Source organism: Diabrotica virgifera, chromosome 9 (assembly GCF_917563875.1).
Source record: "Diabrotica virgifera virgifera chromosome 9, PGI_DIABVI_V3a".
Taxonomy (NCBI): Eukaryota; Metazoa; Arthropoda; class Insecta; order Coleoptera; family Chrysomelidae; genus Diabrotica; species Diabrotica virgifera.
In genome coordinates, this window is record NC_065451.1 from 67,999,516 (window position 1) to 68,021,810 (window position 22,295).

Consider the following 22,295-nt stretch of genomic DNA (forward strand, 5'->3'; position numbering starts at 1 on the left):
CTCAAAATAAAGTTGGCCCCTTTTGTTTTGACAAAAAAAATCGGGAAGACCACCCCTAATTAGCAACTTAAATGAAATTAATCGTTACCGCTCCACAAATTATTTTACTATGTTGTGTTTATATTATGATCTGTAAGTTTCATCGATTCAAAGTGCTTATTTTTGAAAAAATTTGGTTTGAAAGTAAAATTTTTAAAAATTTTAATTTTGAAAAATATGTTTTTTTCAAAATAACTTAAAAATTGTTAGAGATATCAAAAATCTCGAAAAACAAAAAAAGTCAGCATTGCTTTTCTAAATATCATGTATTTTTTTGATTTTCTGTTAAATGAAAATTGATTAAGATTTGGTGTTTCTAAATTTGCATACATTCGTGATCAGTGACTTGTTCAACCCCTTTTAACTACAGCCCTTTCAAAAATAAGGACTTTGAACCGATGAAACTTACAGATCATATAAACAATACATACGCGAACCAAGAAACTTGTGAAGTCGTAACGATTAAGTTGATTTGAGATACTAATTAGGGGGTGATTTTCCCGATTTTTTTACCAAAAAAAGTGACCAACTTTATTTTGAGCGTAACTTATTTACTTTTGATGCTAGAAATTTTTTTTTAAAAAACAAAAATGAAGCTTTTTTGAACACTTTAAATAAGTTGTAATGAGTTTTCCCCGAAATGTGCTTCATTTTTGGTTATTTCACGTTAAAGTATTATATTTGGAATAGAGACGTTTTATATATACACCATTTTTTAAATTTTTTTACAGGTTATATTTTTGCTAAGAATGTTTTTTCGACAAAATACTTACTATTTGAGATATTTGCGAAAAACGTCTAAAAGCGTGGTTATTTTGTTGAAAAAATGAACATATTCACTGGCAAATAACTCGAAAAGTATTGACTTAGTGAAAAAACTCTATCTGAACAACTGTTACTTAAAATTAGTCAGTTTATCCATTTCCGGACTTACTTTGGACGAATATTTTTTCACCCCCAAGAGGGGGTGAAAACCACCCCCATGGCAAAAGCACATATCGGCACAATATCACTTTTTTCTTTGACTTGTTAGCTATGTGTATGCCAAATTTCATGTAAATCCAAGCGGTTCTTTAAAATTTAGAGGTTTTGCAATATTTTACCGTTAAAGAACGTACTATAAGAATTGTTAGTATAGCTAAATTTTTAATTTTAGTATACAGGGTTGGTCGAAAGTCGGAATGAGTATTTTCTGAGTTTTCTTAAATGGAACACCCTGTATTTTAGTATTGTAATGAAATGATATTTTGTGGTACTTTTTTATTTCTTAAGCATTCCCTATACCTAAGTGCTTTAATTTGTAAGTTATTCGTGATTCTTTAAGCCAAACATTAATTGCAACAAAAATACGTGAAATTTTATTAGGTTGACCGTGAAAATATTCAATCACAAATAATTTTTCGGAAATAAATACATATTAATCTAGATTGATCCTTAAAATTACCAATAATGGTTTAGCTGTCAAAATACCTACGTAGTTAAGATTGTTGGTGTCATTAACAGTTAAGCCCAAATTAAAGCAGTTAGGTATAGGGAATGCTTAAGAAATAAAAAAGTACCATAAAATACCATTTCATGACAATATTAAAATACAGTGTGTTCCATTTAAGAATACTCAGAAAATACTCATTCCGAGTTTTGACCAACCTGTATACTAAAATTTAAGATTTAGCTGTACTAATAATTTTTAACATTAGTAGACTATATTAAAAATCATTAGAACTTAAATAGAGTTTTTGATCTCAACCTACTACAATTCTACAGGGTGTGAAATTTGCTACGAAATTAATAAAAAAACGTAATTAATTTTTAAACAACCCTGTATAACATTACAAAACCTTATATTTTAAGAAAGGATACATCGAGTAGAATCTAAAAATGTAAAAATATACAGGGCGTCCCATTTAAAACAACAAAGTTATAAGCAACTTCCGGTATAACCGGAAGTAGCAAATAGATGAAAATATTTTCATTAAATAGATCAGTCTTCAAGATCCCTTCACTCCAGTTTTCATTATTCTGTTGTATTTAGTTCTCGAGATATTCCTAATAGGCCGTTTATCTGCTTCACCCTATATACTAAAAAAATCAAAATATAGATGATATATAAATATATATGATAGGACATACAAACCTTTATTTTATAAATTCCTGGACAACATTAAATTGATAGTAATTCACACCTGAGAGCCAGAAACTGACTTTTGAAATTGTTCTGGTTGCTATGGTAGCGCTTCACAGTTCACATTTTTAAGAATGTTTTGGCAGTTTTTTCATGTTGTTCTGAAGCTATTTTCTTGTGGCATTTTTACAATTTTAACTATTTGGAAAGGGAAATAAGCCACAATATTATTAAAAAATGATTTTTATTAACGTTTCGACGCCCAAATCGGGTGCCGTTGTCAAAATACAAAATACTATTAATATAAACAAAAATGTTGTTGCTTAGTAAAAAAATTCTTCTAATAATTTATTTAATTTGACTCATTTATATCGGCAATTCAGATACATATGATACATTTTAAAGTAGAAGACTTTAAAATGATATTGCCAATATTTATGAGTTGCGTTCCTGGGACGACTTTACTGAAAGATAGTTCATTCGATTACATGAAATCAACCCCAACTCAAGAATATCCGTCACAAAAAAAAATCATAGCATGTGATCTGTCTTTAAAAAGACAACCACATGCAACGTATGTTGTATGTTGTATGTTGAATGCAGTAGGATGTGGATACCCATACTGAAAGAGGAAGTCAATAGAAAGAAAATACCACAATTAGTAAGTCAATAGTCGAGTTAGTACATATTTTATATTTTAGTATTACTTATATACCCATGTATTATTGATATTATTTATAATTTAAACAAAATTATAGTAAAGTCAGAATTTGGTATTAATTTTGAGAGTAAATTAAATGTAAGACCAAATACTTACGATGTCGGGATAGTATCACGAGGTTTTTCCTGGTTTTCCCTCGTGATTTACCATGAGATCTCTAACGCGAGAATTTTAATGTCACCGTTGCATGTGGTTGTCTTTTTAAAGACAGATCACATGCTATGATTTTTTTTGTGACGGATATTCTTGAGTTGGGGTTGATTTCATGTAATCGAATGAACTATCTTTCAGTAAAGTCGTCCCAGGAACGCAACTCATAAATATTGGCAATATCATTTTAAAGTCTTCTACTTTAAAATGTATCATATGTATCTGAATTGCCGATATAAATGAGTCAAATTAAATAAATTATTAGAAGAATTTTTTTACTAAGCAACAACATTTTTGTTTATATTAATAGTATTTTGTATTTTGACAACGGCACCCGATTTGGGCGTCGAAACGTTAATAAAAATCATTTTTTAATAATATTGTGGCTTATTTCCCATTCTAAATAGTTAAAAAAAGGCAGTTTTTTCGTTTTGATATTCAGTGATGAGCGCGTTAATAACCGGGAAAATAGCTCAAAAGATGTATAACATAATACATTGCGAAATAAAAAGATATGAAACTAGTGGAAGTGGAAATTATCGTTATAAACGTATTAATTAACATTACATTACATAGTTTCCCATCTCTGGCCGTATCAGAGGAGTATGACAACTGTCACTGTGACAGTAGGATTTTATAAAATAGGTACTCCTGTTATAGACGTCTAAAGGTGGGAAACTATGTAATGTAATGTTAATTAATACGTTTATAACGATAATTTCCACCTCCACTAGTTCCATCTCTTTTTGTTTCGCAACGTATTATGTTTTCCATCTTTTGAGCTATTTTGCCGGTTATTAACGCGCTCATGACTGTATGATTTTTGTTACAGCTAAACAACTGCACCGATATCCTCAAGGAAAATAGCAGTTTAGCCACGGACAAAAATTTCGGAGCATATTTCATATGCTTTCCAGAACAATTTGCCGTGTTGAATAACAAGGTGAAAGAACTTACTCAAAATATAGCCAATAAATTTCACCAAGTAAAATTCATACAGAATGTGATAAAGAATAAGCAAGACTGGATAAATAAAGTAGGAAGGTTGTTGTCTAATAGTAAGGCACAAGAGCTTTTGGAGAAAGGGGGAATTTTCGAAAAATCTGTATTATTTTTGGCTTATGGAGACAAAAACGAAACAGTGAGTATTGTTCTGTTCTAATATTACTAAAATAACTGGTTTTCTTTTTGATAAAAAACTGTTTACATATTGCTACAGGTTGTTTCATTTATAATTGGAAATATTTTAACTGTAGATTCGTGGGCTCAAAATATTAAGATTTAACCCGTATCACTTAAATAAAATGTGGCTCCTTACTGAGTTACATGGTGTTTTATTTAAAAATTTAAAAACTATTTGCGCCCAGTACTTTAAAACTATTTTAAAGAATTTAATGAAAAATCCTTTATAAAAGGTATAAACTTTATTAAAATCCCTTTAAGGGCTACATCACAGAACGTATTCGCTATTTAAAATATCATCATCAGTGTTAGCAACTGGTTGATTACAAACTGAGCCATTAAAAAAATATCAGGGCATAAACCCTTTAAATGGTATAAACATTTGTTATATTGGCCGCGTTCACCAGAAATAATCGGTTTACCTTTCAACTAAACCGCTGTGTTTTAGCGCTTTAAAACTGCGTTTCAGTCTGGTGAATGGTATTTTTTCGTTTGACACTTTGATAGTTGGTTTTGTTTTGTGTTCTCACCTGTTCTATGAATTTACCTAAAACGAGATTCGTTGTTTTTGTTTATAACAAATTATAACTATAGTGCTATCGTTCAAAGATAACTTGAACGTGTCTTAAACAAATTTAATTCAAAATTTGATAATATACTACCTTTATTGTTGTTTCATATTGAACAAGAAATAATTTTTACTGCTGTAAAATGCTAGCTGGACTTAGTAGAACCATTGGATGATGTATTCCCATTAGAAAAAAAAATAATGTAACGAGAAATATGAATTATGTTGAAAATATTGTTCCTTATACACAGATTTACAATTTCGTAAGCATATACAATTATGTATCTACTCAGTTTCAATTACATTATAATTAAAATCATTGTAAAAGTAAATAAAGTATTTTCAAATAAGCGTGCCATTACAATATGTATGTTTCTTAAACACGTTCACTATTAAGGGCCGGTTTTTCAGTGCTGGGTTAACCTATTTATTTCTTGGTCACCGAAATATTCATGTTTAATCATGTTTAATCAGTTTTTCAGTACTAGGTTAGAGCTTAAACTCGTTTAAGTTAACCACGATTTTAACCGATCCTCGTTAGATGGTTTAACTCAGATGAATTTTGCGGTTACGCTTGCGCATTGGTGCAGTGAATGTATCATGTTTATTTTTTGAGTACCTGCCTGACAGAAGGGATTAGTTGGGTTATGATATTTTCTTTCTTTCTTCTCCTTATTATAAGGAAATTATTATTATTGAAATTATAAATTATTATCATTATTATATAGGAAGGAATTATAAGGAAATATATTTAAATATAACTGTAACAGGTACCTATGTTTACACTTACTTTAACAGGATTTAATGCATGATTCCTAGTAATATTTTAAAAAGATTATTTTATATTTGTATACACAGCAAAATTCTTAATTATTTACCAAAGAGTCTGACTTCTTATTTCCTGGTCAATCTGTTCAAATAGTGATAAGACCGTGGTCTTTGACCAACAAAATCGGAAAAAAAAGTCTAAATCGTCCCAGTAATTCTAATTCTCTTCTGTTATGAAACCGACGTAGACGTTATGAACTAAACAAAGATTCCAAACTTGATATTGCATTTCATTAATCATTTTTTAAATTTGGTTATGAAATTATCTTTTATTTATTTTTCTGTAAAATTGATCATTATTTATCGAATCGCACATGCGAAAAGTACAGTTACTGCTGCCAACAGAAGAAAAAAAGTGGTTAGCTAACCGAGATTTTCTTAACTTGATTTAAACCACTGAAAAACGCTATGATGGTTAAAATATTGGTTAAAATTTAAACTAGGTTAGCTAACCAAAATTTTAACCGCTCACTGAAAAACCGGGCCTAAGTGATGTAAATCCTACGCTGAATAAAATGGCGACCGTTTTGTCAACACGTTGAAGTTTAGCTTAAATTGACAGTGACATTTACCAGTTTCAAAGCGCTGACACGTTGTTTAAAATTCCAAACGATGGACTATATTTATAAAGATTAGGCCCTTAGGTACTGCATGACTCTCCCATCGCGTGGGTTGCTAAACACGTGGATTTTTCTCTACATGAGGAATGTTAGATGGCAGTGGCGGCTCGTGACCTCAATATGCGGGTAGGCGACACATATACCTTTATATATACTCTATACTCTACATACTATATACTCCTATACCTGTATACACAGTGTGTCGCATTTAAGATGAAGACACCCCTATATTGCGGCTATCAAAATAAATACAGATTTAAAATTTTGCAGTCAAGCCAGTGTGATGGTTCACATTTTTTAAGATAGTCATAGTCAACTCAAATTTAAATTTTAAGTGCTATCTACTGCGAATCTACAAACAGGGCGAATTTTCGATATTTTGCTTCGCGTTAGAGATATCGGAAAAAAAGTTATTTGGAAAAGTTGTTCCAAATATTTTTCTAACCCCACGTAACAAATTTCATGACAAAATTCGCACTTTTAGTTTTTTCAATATTTGTAGTCAGGATCCTAAAACATACAATTGGCTATCCCAAGATACATCTCGGGACAACCATTGTCGAAGGCGCAAAAAATGTAGCCTAACCTAGCCCCAAAAAGTTCCCGGAAATTCTCGTCCACTACGGCTAGACAAGCCACAGTTACAGAGCTGTGCTTAGCGTAAAGAATGAGAGACGCATATCATTCTGTTCTGTTCTTTAGGCGGATTTGAAAAGTGCCTGACTATAGGGTAGTGCCATAATTATAGAAGTGAGTAGCACTACTACGAGGAGCGTACAATAATTACAACTTCGAAGAGAAATTAAAAGAAGCTTTTTTATTTTAGATACTTACGTATTGTGGCAAAATTTATAAGTTACAATTTTGAAATAAGTAATTTATATTAATAAATAATTTATTATTGTATTGTACATTTGAAGAGGTTAGGCGGCACCTACCTTGTCTACCCCGACGGGCCGCCCCTGTTAGGTGGCAACTAACATTCTCACCCACATAACAATTTCATGTTCTTAGTAGATTCATAGAACATACTTTTCAGAAAAAGTATATACTGAGAATATGCGTAATTACCATTGCGAATGTGCAGAGCACATACTGAGTATATACTACATTACAGTACTTAAACGTTCTATGTATATACTTAGAATGTACTACCGCACTTCTTTTCAGTATATACCAAGAATGTTCTTTTTAGAACATTCCAAGGACGTGCTATAAACCTTCTATGTGTATACTTAGAACATACTACCGCACATCTTTTTAGTTTATACCAAGAAGGTACTTTTTAGAATATTCCAAGGAAGTGCTATAAACCTTCTATTTATATACTTAGAACGTACCTACTACCGCACATCTTTGAATGGGAAGAATATATATTTTTAAGAATATTCTAAGAAAGTGCTATATTGCTTAGAAGTATGTTTTCAGCATCACCTAATCTCATCTTAGGTTCTACTGGTTCTACCAAATACTTATTATATTTACATATTTTAATTGCAAATGAGAATGTAGTTAGTACCTATATTCTACAATATTACTTAAAAAGTAAGTACATATTTATAAATTTTAGTTATTTATATAAATCATTATATATTTAGCTAAACTAAACTATGCATAAGTAACTAAAATTTATATAATACTTATATGTACTTACCTATTTAATGAGTTACCAAAATAGATTATATTTTATGTATTTTGAAGCACCGCAAACAAAATAAAGATATTACAATAAAGCTATTGTATGTATGTTCTTTAGTCCTAGTACTACATCATTCGTCTTCATCCTCAACACTACATAGATCGGCCATAGATGATACAAATAATGAAATAATGCCTGTTTTCTTTTTCATATTTTACGGTTTTTTCCTATCCCTGATCCATTCAGGTAAGAAATGGTCAGATGGGGGATATGAATGTATGAATATTGTGGAATAACATCGGTGGTCAGTGTTGCCAAACGGAGAGAAATTTCCCTTTTTGCGGGAATTTTCAACATAAAAGGTGATAAAGGGAAAAAGTTAACTCAAAAGGTAACTTATCCATTCCAAATTGTAAAATATTAAGAAAAAATCAAAATATTTGAAAATAATTAAACATATCTTCTCAGATTTTGTAAACAGGAGGGAAGTTTTTTTTATAAAAGTGAGAATTTTTAAGGTAAGTTGACGGAAAAAGCTTACTCGACGGTTGGCAACGCCAAAGCCTTTGGTTGCTTTGGTTGTGCAGTTTGGCACGTTTTGGTTCTGCGAAATGGCCCATTTTGAATTGAATGTATAAAAATACTCATGATTCATGATAAACTCGAAATGGTAAAGTCATTTCAATTATGAAAACGAATTTTTAATAGTATCTATGTAAACGTTAATACAATTAATGTTTAAACTTTTTTACCATACAACAATTTTGAAATGAAATTCGTCTAATACTACCTACATACATAAATTTTATTAATTATTCTAAAATATAACGAAGTTGATAAGGCTAATATTATTCATACTTCCTATACTATACATACATATTATTTTTAAGATATTTTAAAAGTATCTACTTATAAGTATGTGTTAAGAATGTACTTATAAGTATGTGCTAAGAACATTCGATAAAGGTATATTCTAAGAATAGTATCTACTTATAAGTATGTGTTAAGAATGTACTTATAAGTATGTGCTAAGAATATTCGATAAAGGTATATTCTAAGAATAAACTTTTACGAATATTCCGAGATACTACGTACACGAATGTACTCAGTATATTCGGTACGAGAATATACTTTAAAGTATATGCAAAGAACATGAAATTTAGAATGTTTTTTAAGGTACATGCTATGCTTGTACTACGCATATACTAAACAGAATATACTCCGACGAATGTTGGTAGTATATGCTTAGAACATGATACGAACATCATTGTTATGTGGGCAGTTGCCATCTACTAATATCTAAAATATATATTTTTTTATTTTACGTATATTTTTTCCACGCTTATGTACATAACCGATTCGGTTATCATTTAGTAATCAACTAGAGACTAGGGGGTCCCAATCAATCGCGGGGCTCTGAGCACGTGCCCGGTCGAGAAGAGGAGCTTGATTCTGAATAGCTATGTTATGGATGATGTGATTAATGATTTCGTCAACAATCATGTTGCACTTCCTAGAGACAAAATTCATTAAACTGTTAAAATGTATAACAGTCATAATCAACATATTCAGTTCACAGTTGCATGACTAGCCTTTTGGCTTTGCCAGTGCCAATAATGGTAGGGGAGCCCAAAGGGGGTATTTGGGCGTTACTCGAGCGCTTCAGAAAATCACATGGGGAGAAACATTGTACCCTGTAAATGCGTGCGTTGGGGGCAATGCGTGAAAAATCTATCCTTAGAAAAACTTGATCGCATGAGATTCAGACAAGGTAAGTTAAATACATGAAGAACAGTGTATATTTCAAAAATCTGACGATTCGAGCGGGGCGTAAGGAAATGGGTGAGTCACAAAGTTTCACAAAAAGGCTAATATTTCGCGAAATGAACATCAGATCGAAAAACTGAAAAACATGTGTTTAATATTTTTCAAAAATGTATCGAATGATAGCAAACACGACCCCCACGAAGGTGTTGTGGGGGTAATTTTAAAATCTTAAATAGAAAATGAACATCAGATAGAAAAACTGAAAAATCTTTAATATTTTTCAAAAATCTATCGAATGACACCAAACACGACCCCACACGAAGGTTGAGTGGGGGTAATTTGTAATCTTAAGTAGGATTCGCCATTTTTATTGCAAATTTGGATGTTTTACGTAAAAAAGTAACTTTTATTCGAGACATTTTTTTCGAATTATGGATAGATGTTATAATCGGAAAAAACGATATTTGAAAATTTGTACCCGTTCACCACCCCACACTAAAATGGAAAACTAACTTTTTTGGTATTAGGACCTAATCTTCACAACCCAATAGGTCCCATGACGCTTTAGTGACTGCAAATTTAGCATCCAAGGCTTCCCTACTGTATAACTTAGAAAAAATAAACACAGTTAAGAAATATGTGGGAGATTGTCTAGCATACCTTGATATGATAATAATTATTTAGTCCAGAAAACCACTGCGCATCCGCTAGGAAAAATATTCTGATTCGGATTTTTTGCACAGTTTTACTCAAAAAGGACCCGTTTTAACAAATTTGAATGTTGCCAGGTCCAAACATGAGTCACAAATATTTTAAACTTTTTTTTTGTTTTTTCCCTAAATTTATTTTTTTTTGCATCGAACAAAGTTTTTTTTTAGGTTTTTTGGATAATTCCAAACATAAAAGGTCTTTAGTGACTTTTCTTCAAAGTTGATAGTTTTTGACATGCGATTGTTTATATTATAAGCGATTAAAAATTTAAAAAGTGCGAAGTCGGCCATTTTTAACCCTCAAAAACTATGTGAAAAACTGAAAATTTCAATGTTGCCAGGGTAGGTAGATATTATATAAACATCGACTGATGCAATCCCGAAGAGTTTTTCGCTATACAATATCGAAAACCCCTTTGTTTTTTAATTGCTAATCAAGCGGCCGCTACACTATTTTCAACCGTTGCATATACACAATATTGTATGTACCTAATATGCGTAAATATATGTGCGGAAAAATATTCTGATTAAATTTTTTTCACCATCTGGTTTGAAAATGTTCCCTATTAACAAATTTGCATGTTGCCAGGGTCAAAAAATTTTTTACACAATTTTTTTAAACTTAAAGTGTCGTCCGATTATCTATCATACATGCAACGGTTGAAAATACTGTCGCGCCCGCTTGATTAGCAATTAAAAAACAAAGGGGTTTTCGATATTGTATTGCAAGAAGCTCTTCAGGATTTCACCAATCGATGTTCATAGAATATCTACGTACCTTGGTAACATTGAAATTTTCGGTTTTTCACATAGTTCTTGAGGGTTAAAAATAGCCGGTTTTACAATTTTTTTAATTTTCAATCGCTTATATCTCGAAAACTATTAATTTTAGAGAAAAATCACTTAAAATATTTTCTATGTGGAATGATCCATAAAACCTAAAAAAAATTGTCCGATGCAAAAAATTAGTTTTAGGAAAAAACAAAAAAAAATTTAAAAAATGTTTGACTGCTTTTTGATCCTGGTAACATGCAAATTTGTTAAAAGGGGACATTTTCAAGCAAGATAAAAAAAATTGAATGAGAATATTTTTCCGCATATACATATATTTACCTTGTTACATATACATACTAGACCTGGATCCCGTGTAAGAAAGAAAAGTTGATTAATAGCAAGCTGAAAATTTGTTAATAGCTTAACGGTGTCTAGTCGGACAAACTTTGATGCACGGGAACACTGGAACAGGGGAAGTTTTAACTGTGGAGCATGATAAACGTGTCGTCCTGACAAGTTTATGATTGTGAAAAATAGCAAGTTGTTTTTAAGTTTATTCGATAGCCAACGTTATGTAATTTATGCGAAAATGTTTGTCCGACAAAAATGTTGGGCATTTTAACGAGTCCGACACGTAGAACATGTCACATCACAGGAATTATGTTGGTGATGAATAGCAGTCTGATTTTTGCATGAGAGTTTAATGAAAGGTTAAAAAAGCAATTGAAAGTTCTGTCCGACAAAATTAATGGGAAGTTTTCGTAGTCGGACATTCTAAACAGGTAAGATATAGACAAAAATGCTGGTGATAAATAGCTTTCCGACAAAGACGAAATTTAATTAAGTAAATTATTCCTTACCAAGAATGACTGTTGTCGGAAAAAAATAAGGGGTAGATTTTGTAGTCGGACAATTTAAAAAAATAATTTTTGAAATTTCAATAAGGGGTGATTATTCTATGTCAAAAGTACCTGCAATCAATTACAATCGATGTCTTTCGATTTATGTCAACATCATTTAGATACCTCACTGTAATACATTTATAGTAGATCAGGCAAATTATATTATGGATTGAGTGGTCTAGCTATCTTTGTCTGCCACATGCGCGGGATCGCTTGGTTAAAAGAGATAGATAGACCACCTATCGACTTTTTGCACTGTATTCCCTGTCTACCCTTATGTCTATGAATACATTTCCATTTAAGAAAAACTGTCACTTTTGACAATAATTCATAATAAATTGCAATCGTAACTTCAAATTTAAACTAATCGATTTATTTTGGCAGCAAATTATTTCTTGCCATGTGACATATTAATTACATTATTATTTCATTTGTAGAAAGTTGAGAAAAATTATGTTATAGAATTTTAGTAATAATTTATTTAGGTACCCTTTTTCAATCAAGCAAAGCATTACAGCACGAATAATGATATTCAATAGAACTTTCACAATTATCTGGCAACTGAACCTCATTGAATTGATGACGAAGTATTTTACTAACTTTGTAAAATGTTCGAAAATTGCTCAAAAATGTTCCGTTGAATGGTTTCACTTTTGATTTGGCGACTTAAAATTTAAACTGTTGACACTCAAAAATAGACACAAAAACACTCCATAGTTAATATAAATTTTAATTTCCAACACACGTGGCAAACAGAAACTCGGAGACCATGTACTTTCAAATACTACTTTGTACAGCACAAAGTGTCACACTGACAAATGCAGCCTTCTAATACATACTTCTAAGCATAATGTGTCATATTTACGTTTATTCTTATAAGCACCGAAGTTTTAGACTCTTCACATTTTTCAATGTCGTTTACAGGGTTAAGATTTGAGTGTGGAAAAAAATGTATACAACGTTTTTTGTAGGAAATTTTCCGTACTTTCTGATGCGCCTAATTAGAAAACCCTAAGAGATTGCTTTCACATGTTCTTTGACATTTTTTATTGTCATTTTGAGAATATCTAGAACAAACTCGACCAAAAAAAAAATAATTGTTTTGCAATATATACAAATATACATGCATTGATATTTACCTCACTGTTTTTGGAGTGTGCATGTATATATATGCACATGCAAATATGTGAATATAAATAATAATACACAACTAAAATAGCTTTATCAATATGTGACTAAGTCATTCTGAAAAAATGTTTTTTATTTATTTCCTTCGATTTGCCCAAACTTTTTGTCCGACATATAACTTTTTGCGTTACAAAATATAATTTGTACATAAACAAATCAAAATTAGCTTGCTATTTATCACCAATATTTTTGTCTATATCTTACATGTTTAGAATGTCCGACTAGGAAAATTTCCCATTCATTTTGTCCGACAGAACTTCCAATTGCTTTTTTAACCTTTCATTAAACTCTCATGCAAAAATCAGACTGCTATTCATCACCAACATAGTTCTTGTGATGTGACATGTTCTACGTGTCGGACTCATTAAAATGCCCAACCTTTTTGTCGGACAAACATTTTTTCATATATTATATAACGTTGGCTATTGAATAAACTTAAAAACAACTTGCTATTTTTCACCATCATAAACTTGTCAGGACGACACGTTTATCATGTTCCACCGTTAAAACTTCCCCTGTTTCAGTGTTCCCATGCATCAATATTTGTCCGACTAGACACCGTTAAGCTATTAACAAATTTTCAGCTTGCTATTAATCAACTTTTTTTTCTTACGCGGGATCCAGGTCTATACATGCAACGGTTGAAAATAGTGTCGCGCACGCTTAATTAGCAATTAAAAAACAAAGGGGTTTTCGATATTGTATTGCAAAAAACTCTTCAGAATTTCATCAATCTATGTTTAAAGGATATACCTGCCTTGGCAACATTGAAATTTTCAGTTTTTTACATAGTTTCTGAGGGTTAAAAATGGCTGATTTCGCAATTTTTAATTGCTTATATGTCAAAAAGTATCAATTTTAGAGAAAAGTCACTAAAGACCTTTCCTGTTTGGAATGATCCAAAAAACCTAAAAAAACTTTGTTCGATGCAAAAAAATAATTTTAAGAAAAAAACAAAAAAAAAACGTTTAAAAAATGTTTGACCCATTTTTGGACCTGGCAACATGCAAATTTGTTAAAAGGGACCCTTTTTGAGTAAAATTGTGCCAAAAATCTGGATCAGAATATTTTTCCTAGCGGATGCGGGGCTTTCTGGACTAGTTAGAACTACAAATAATGTGAAAACCAGTTGGTTCAGAAAACCCATTAGCAGCAATAGATTTATAAGCTATTACTCACATTATCCTAAGGAAATAACATAAAGTTTTTTTTTTCAGTTAAATCTTCTGGGGAAAATCCGCACTGAATACGCTGACTACTTGGAAAGCATTGGGATGACTGTACGACGTAAAGGACTGCATTTTTTGTGGGTAGTTGATTTTCCCCTCTTTGAAATATCTGAAGAAGGCACACTTAAATCAGCGCATCATCCCTTTACAGCTCCACATCCAGATGATCTAAGTTTGTTGAAAAGTGATCCACTCAAAGTAAGTGTATCTAGATATAACAATCTGAATATGCGAGAATTATCATAACGAAAACTTTGTTTATTCGGTATGTCGGTATGTATTTATATTCATCAATTACGTAATAATACATAAAGTACGTCATGTAATAAAACATGTCGTGTAATAAACTACGTTTATTACACTAATACTAGTGTATTACACTTATTACTAATACTTTAGACTCATGCGACGGGGACCCAATCAATTGCCATCTACAGTCACTCCAATCAATTTTTAAAAAAATTTAGGATTAACAAACTTTCAAAGGAATTAAAAATTAAATTTTTAAAATACATAGCAGGCTATCCAGAAAGAACGTGATGTTTTGGAATATAATAAAAAATAAGTACAAGCAAAAGATTTTATTACACACATTTGAAAGAGACACTCAATTAAAATCTTTCTACATATCTCGCAACAAATTCAGGCACTTATCGTAGCAGTGAACTTGCTTTGAAATACCATTGTCATAAAATTCTGCCGTCTGAGACTTCAACTTGGCGTTCAACGCCGTCCCGGTAGGCAAGGTAGGCGCCGCCTAACCCCTTCAAATGTACAATAATAAATTATTTATTAATATAAATTACTTATTTCAAAACTGTAATTTATAAATTTTGATACAATACCTAAGTATCTAAAATCTAAAATAAAACAAAGCTACTTTTTAATTCATCTCCGAAGTTGTAATAATTATTGTATGCTCCCCGTAGCGTAGCACTACTAAAGGCAGGCGCTTTTAAAAGTAGCCGAACAGAATTCACATTTGTCTCACTCTTTACGCTAAGCACAGCGCTGTATTGTCGCTTGCCTGGCCGCTGGCCGTGGTGGCAAGCATTTCCAATAATATTTTCGGGCTATAGGTAGGCTAGATTTTTTTGAGTCTTTGACATTGATTGTGCCGAGCTGCATCTCGGGACTGCCAATTGCATGTTTTAGAATCCTGACTACCAATTCTGAAAAAAAAACGAAAAGTTCGAATTTTGTCATGATATTTGGTATGTGGGGTTAGAATAATATTTCTAACAATTTTTCCAAATAGTTTTTGCGTTATCTCTAATGCGAAACAAAATATTGAAAATTCGTCCCGTTTGTGAATTCGTCGTAGGCCGCGTTTAAAATTTAAATTCCAGTTGACTATCTTAAAAAATGTACACCATCAAAATGAATGACTGCAAAATTTCAAATCTGTATTTATTTTGATAGCCGAAATATAAGGGCGTCTTCATCTTAAATGCAACACACTGTATACAGGGTGTTTGTTAAAGAATGGACCGTAGCTTAACACTAGATTCCCGAGGTTAAATATGTCGATTTGAGCTAACTTAGTACGAAAGTTGATAATAACTGAAATACAGGGCGACAAAGTTAAAACTTTGATTTTATTTATTCTTGAATATTTCCTAACAGACATGGGATAATAACACAAAATTTGGTAAGCGGGGATTTTTTGGGACAAGAAATCTAAATTCGCCACCAAAAAGATCCAGAGGGCGCCACATACGCCTTTCAGCGCTCATTTAATAGGTTCAATTTTTTTATTACCCACTCTACATACTTTTTAAATAAAAAATTTTATTCTGTTAATATTTTTACTTAAAAAAGCTATACTACATTCATCTCGCTAAACTCTACCGTTTTCGAGATAAACGCATTTTATAATATCATTGTAGTTACACCCGAAAAATAACTTAAATCATAAAAATTTACAAAAATGTATCCCAAATTTCTTCAAATGGAGTTTACGATGCAATATCATAAATACACTCACCGGCAGAGAAAACGGGCACCCCAAAAAATGGGTCATTTTTAATGTCTTGTATTTCCTAAACCTGATGTCCGATTTAAGTAATTTTTTTAATATGTTATAGCCTTATTCTTTATCAATATCGCTGTAATAATATTGTTGCTAGACAGGTACATTGTCATTGTATACAGGGTGTACGAATCAAACTTTGTTTTTTTCTCAAACTTTGGAACACCCTGTGGAATGTTCTAGCTTTTATAAAATACTGAAATTATAACCAAACTATAGCCTCAGGTTTTCTTAACATTCTGTTTTTTGATTCATTCGCTTATGTTGGATAATAAAAAAGTTAAGCACTTTAACAACTACCCCTGTTTTTCGTTAATACAGGGTGTTTTTAAATATGTACGGCAAACTTTAAGGGGTAATTCTGCATGATAAAATAATGACAGTTTGCTTTATAAACGTATGCCCGCAAATGCTTCGTTTCCGAGATAAGGGGGGTTGAAATTGTTCTTACAAACTGACGATTTATTTATTTCTCTAAAACGGTTTGTGATATGCAAATGAAATGTGGTAGATTTTAAGAATAGTTGAAAGACTGATAAGTTTGTACACACTTGAATGAATAAGGGAAAATGAAAATGTAGTATGTCAAAGTGTGTAAATAATTTTATTTCCTTAGCTGAGCGCTTTCGACATAAACGTCATCATCGGAGCTAATGCTAAAATAAAAAAAGAGATCTTGTAAGAACAAGAAGTACAAAACTCTTTTTTTACTTACGTCAAATACTAAAAAAGTACCGCTACATAGAGGTGTAAAAAAGTGCATCTTAGGAATGTACATTTGATTTTTAAATTTTGAATGCTAACTTAGTCCTCCGTACAACAGCAAACAGCAAAAAACAGAAAGAAACGGCCACATACACGTTGCACAAAAACATATAAACTTTTTTCATGGTCCGGGTGTCGATATCACCCGTCCATCCTTGGCCTAGTAACAACAGCTGACTGACAAGGTCGGATATTCAAATCTGCTTTTATCTGTTCTGCGTTGACGTTGACAGCTGACGTTGAAACATGAATATTTTAAACATATTGAAAGGAAAATTGAAAATTTTTTACAATGAAATTGATAAGGAAATGTACCTTAGATGTTTGTACTAATCAACTATTAAATTAATTGATGACATGCTTGATTTTGAGACTAATTGGCCCAACTTACATACACTGTGTTAAGTTAAAAAATTAAATTAAAAAACAAAAAAAATTATTAAACAGAAAGTAATGAGAAAGATCAATTTTGATTGTGAATTCTCAAATTCAATATTCAGAAGATGTTAGCTTGTTGAAGTTAAAGATTGAGATAATATTATATTGTTGTTATTTATCATCTTTTTGTCATTTATGTAAGTCATTGCAATGACCTTGACTTGGTGTATGGATATTTTATTAAGTTGAAAACCTAATGTTTATGTAGAAATATTAAATGATTTTATTAAATGCTATGATGTTAAAATGGGTATATTCAGTGTCTATTGTTGTAAGACGTTGATGACAAAATAGAAGGATATAGTGTTCGGTGGAATTCAATTTTTAACAAAATAGTTTCGAACACTTTTGTTGTTAGGTGTTTTATTTCTAAGGCTCTCATTACTTGTTGGTAGAATCTGTATTAATAATGTATATATAAATCTGACCAATAGTCAAATGTTTTCCTTTTTTTATATAAAGTTATAAAATTAAATTTTGAATAAAAATACAATAGTTTTTATATACATATTTTATGAGGTAGTTATTGCGCATTTTTTGGCATACAATTAAGAATTTTATATTCACCATTGGCGTGCATACGGGTATAAATATTTTAGATATATCCCGTATGCACGCCAATGGTGAATATAAAATTCTCAATTGTATGCCAAAAAATGCGCAATAACTACCTCTTAAAATCTACCAAATTTCATTTGCATATCACAAACCGTTTTAGAGCAATAAATAAATCGTCAGTTTGTAAGAACAATTTCAACACCCCCTATCTCAGAAACGAAGTATTTGCGGGTATAAGTTTATAAAGCAAACTGTCATTATTTTATCATGCAGAATTACCCCTTAAAGCTTGCCGTACTTATTGAAAAACACCCTGTATTGATGAAAAACAGGGGTAGTTGTTAAAGTGCCTAACTTTTTTATTATTTAACATAAGCGAATGAATAAAAAAACAAAATGTTAAGAAAATCTGTGGCTATAGTTGGGTTTTAATTTTAGTATTTTATAAAAGCTAGAACATTCCACAGGGTGTTCCAAAGTTTGAGAAAAAAACACAGTTTGATTCGTACACCCTGTATACAATGACAATGTACCTGTCTAGCAACAATATTATTACAGCGATATTGATAAAGAATAAGGCTATAACATATTAAAAAAATTACTTAAATCGGACATCAGGTTTAGGAAATACAAGACATTAAAAATGACCCATTTTTGGGGTGCCCGTTTTCTCTGCCGGTGAGTGTATGAGAACTGGCACAAATTATTATGGCTTCAAGTTTATTTTTCGGGTCTAACTATAATGATATGCAAAAATGATGTTGTATCGCAGACTTAAAATGCGTTTATCTCGAAAATGGTTGAGCTTAGCGAGATGAATGTGGTATAACTTTTTTAAGTAAAAATATTAAGAGAATAAAATGTTGATTCAAAAACTACGTGGCGTGGGAAATAAAAAAATTTAACGTATTAAATGAGCGCTCAAAGACGTATGGAGCGCTCAAAAAATCCCCGCTTACCAAATTTCGTGTCGTTATCCCATGTCTATCAGGAAATATTCAAAAATAAATAAAATAAAAGTTTAACTTTGACACCCTGTATTTCGGTTATTATCAACTTTGGTACTAAGGTAAGTTGGCTTAAATCAACCAATTTTAAGCTCAGGAATGTAAGGTTAAGCTATGGCCCATTATTTACCAAACACCCTGTACCTATATAGGTATGTATATATTATATTATACACTATATGTTTCGCCTACCCGCATACTGAGGTCACGAGCCACCACTGCCCCATCGTCATCAAACGCTGCGTTGCAAGCCAGGCCTTCATTGCTCGAAATAGGTGGTAGTCGCTGGGTGCAAGATCCGGACTATACGGCGGATGAGGTAATACCCCCCACTTGAATTGAAGAGACAAGTTCATCAGTCACAATGCTTGGCAGTCCACTTCGTTCTTTACGTACAAATTCATTTAGCCTTTTTTGAATTTAATGCACCATTCACGTATTCCTCTTTCAGTGATCACATTGTTCCCATAAACAGCATAAATTTCGCGATAAATTACAATTGGTTTGTTGTTTTTAGCCAACGAGAACCGTATTATCGCACCTCACAACTGGCGAGGTTTTCAATCGCGGCACACATTTACATTTCAAACAGCGATTGTAAAATAACGAGAAGAGACAGTGACTTCACGCTAGCACAGCTACTGAACGGATGAACGATGAACGCTACGATGCTAAAAATGCCGCGCTAGCCCCGCCCCTAGCGGCTACAGATCAAAACGTAACAAAATTTCTGGATAACCCTCGTAATAAACATCTTGTTATCAAATATAAAGTTACATTAAGCTTTAAATTATTTTTCTGAATAAAGTAACCACTGTTTTTTCAATTTTGCGCAAAATTTAATTACTGATGAAATATACACTGGGGTGCAAAATTAACCGAACACCTTCAAAATGGGTCATTTTTTATGTCTAGAATTTCCTAAACCTTTTGTCCGATTTAAGTGATTTTTTAATATGTTATAGCGTTATTTTTAACAATATCGCTGTAATAATATTGTTGCTAAACAGGTATATTTTCGCTGTATACCGGGTTTACCATTGAAACTGTGTTTTTTCTCAAACTTCGTATCACCCTGTGGATTATTCTAGCATGTATAAAACACTCAAATTAAAACCTAACCATAGCCTCATGTTTTTCAACATTCTGCTGTTTGATTCATTCTCTTATGTTGGACCATAAAAAAGTTAGGTATTTTAACAATTAGCCATGTTTTTCATCAATACAGGGTGTTTTTAAATAAGTATGGCAAACTTCAAGGGGTAATTCTACATGAAAAAATAATGACAGTTTGCTTTATAAACCTATGTCCGCAAATGCTTCGTTTCTGAGATAGAGGGTGTTGAAATTTTTTTTACAGTTTGACGATTTATTTATTGCTTTAAAACCGGTTGAGATATGCAAATGAAATTTGATGGGTTTTAAGACGTAGTTATTGTACAGTTGACAGTTATTGTATAGTATGACATGCAAGTAGGAATTTAATATTCACCATTGGCGCGCATGAGGGTAATATGAGCCGTCATATTACCCGTATGCGAGCCAATGGTGAATATTAAATTCTTAATTGTATGTCAAGAATGCAATAACTACATTTTAAAACCCTCCAAATTTCATTTGCATATCTCAACCGGTTTTAAAGCAATAAATAGTCAGTTTGTAAGAAAAATTTCAACACCCCGTATCTCGGAAACGAAGCATTTGCGGACATACAAAGCAAACTGTCATTATTTTTTCATGCAGAATGACTCCTTAAAGTTTGCTATACTTATTTAAAAACACCTTGTTCATTCATTCTCCTTGCCTTCTCCCTATGCGGGGTCGGCTTCCCTAATTGCATTTCTCCACACAATTCTATCCTGGGTCATACCAATATTAATCCACTTTACCAACATGTCCTGCCTAATCGTCTCCCCCACGTCTTCTTTGGTCTTCCACTCCTACTCCTTCCAGGAATCTGCACTTCAGCTACTCTTCGTATTGGATGATTAACGTCTCGACGTTGAACATGACCAAACAATCTCAACCTATGCTCTCTCATTTTGGCATCAATTGGTGCCACACCTAGACTTCCCCTAATATCCTCTTTTTTAATTTTATCCTTTCTTGTCACTCCACTCATCCATCTAAGCATTCTCTTCTCCGCCACATGCATTCGTTGTTCCTCTTTCTTTTTCACTGCCCAACATTCAGTTCCGTACATACATGATAGCCGGTCTTATGGCTGTTTTATAGAATTTTCCTTTCAGCTTCATTGGAACTTTCTGTCACACAACACACCACTCGCTTCCTTCCACTTCATCCATCCAGCCCTAATTCTACTGCATGCATCTTTATCTATTTCTCCATTACTCTTTAATACCGATCCCAGGTACTTAAAACTATTGCTTTTTACAATCAATTCACCATCCAAAGATACCATTTTATTTGTAGTAGCTCCATCTTTAAATGAACATTCCAAATACTCTGTCTTTGTCCTACTAAGTTTTAAACCTTTTTCCTCCAGAGCTCGTGTACACTGTTCCAGTTTTTGTTCTAAGTCTCTTTCACTACTTCCTACTAACACGACATCATCAGCATACATTAAGCACCATGGAATGTTACGCTGTATCTGGTCTGTAGTTTCGCTGTTATCTGGTCCAAAACTAATGAGAATAAATACGGACTAAGCACCGAGCCTTGGTGCAATCCTACTTTCACATGAAATTTATCAGTCTCTCCCACACCTGTCCTAACACTAGTCGTTACTCCCTCATACATATCCCTCACAATCTTTACATATGCACCAGGGACTCCTTTCTTATTGAGTGCCCATCACAGAATCTCTCGAGGAACTAATATCATATGCTTTCTCAAGATCAATGAATACCATATTAGGGTTTGTTTCTTTACTCCTGTATTTTTCCATCAACTGCCTTATTCGCGGTGTGCAAGTACTTGGAAGGGAAACGAGAAACGACCGTGCGCGAGTTGCGGAGAAATATTGCAACTATCTTAAATAATTCATATTGTCAATTGAAATTGTCAAATTGACGTATATTTCATACCTTCTGTCA

At 32.2% G+C, this 22,295-nt stretch overlaps 1 protein-coding gene across 1 annotated transcript in view; it reads left to right on the forward strand.

The window, feature by feature from the left end:
* The window catches only part of LOC126892873 (aspartate--tRNA ligase, mitochondrial), a 77,459-nt gene that overhangs the window by 46,600 nt on the left and 8,564 nt on the right, over window positions 1–22,295 (forward strand). Inside the window, exons 6-7 of the mRNA XM_050662692.1 lie at window positions 3,865–4,173; window positions 14,428–14,637. Of these exons, the coding sequence (XP_050518649.1) occupies window positions 3,865–4,173; window positions 14,428–14,637 (519 nt within the window). The remainder of the gene's footprint in view (window positions 1–3,864; window positions 4,174–14,427; window positions 14,638–22,295) is intronic.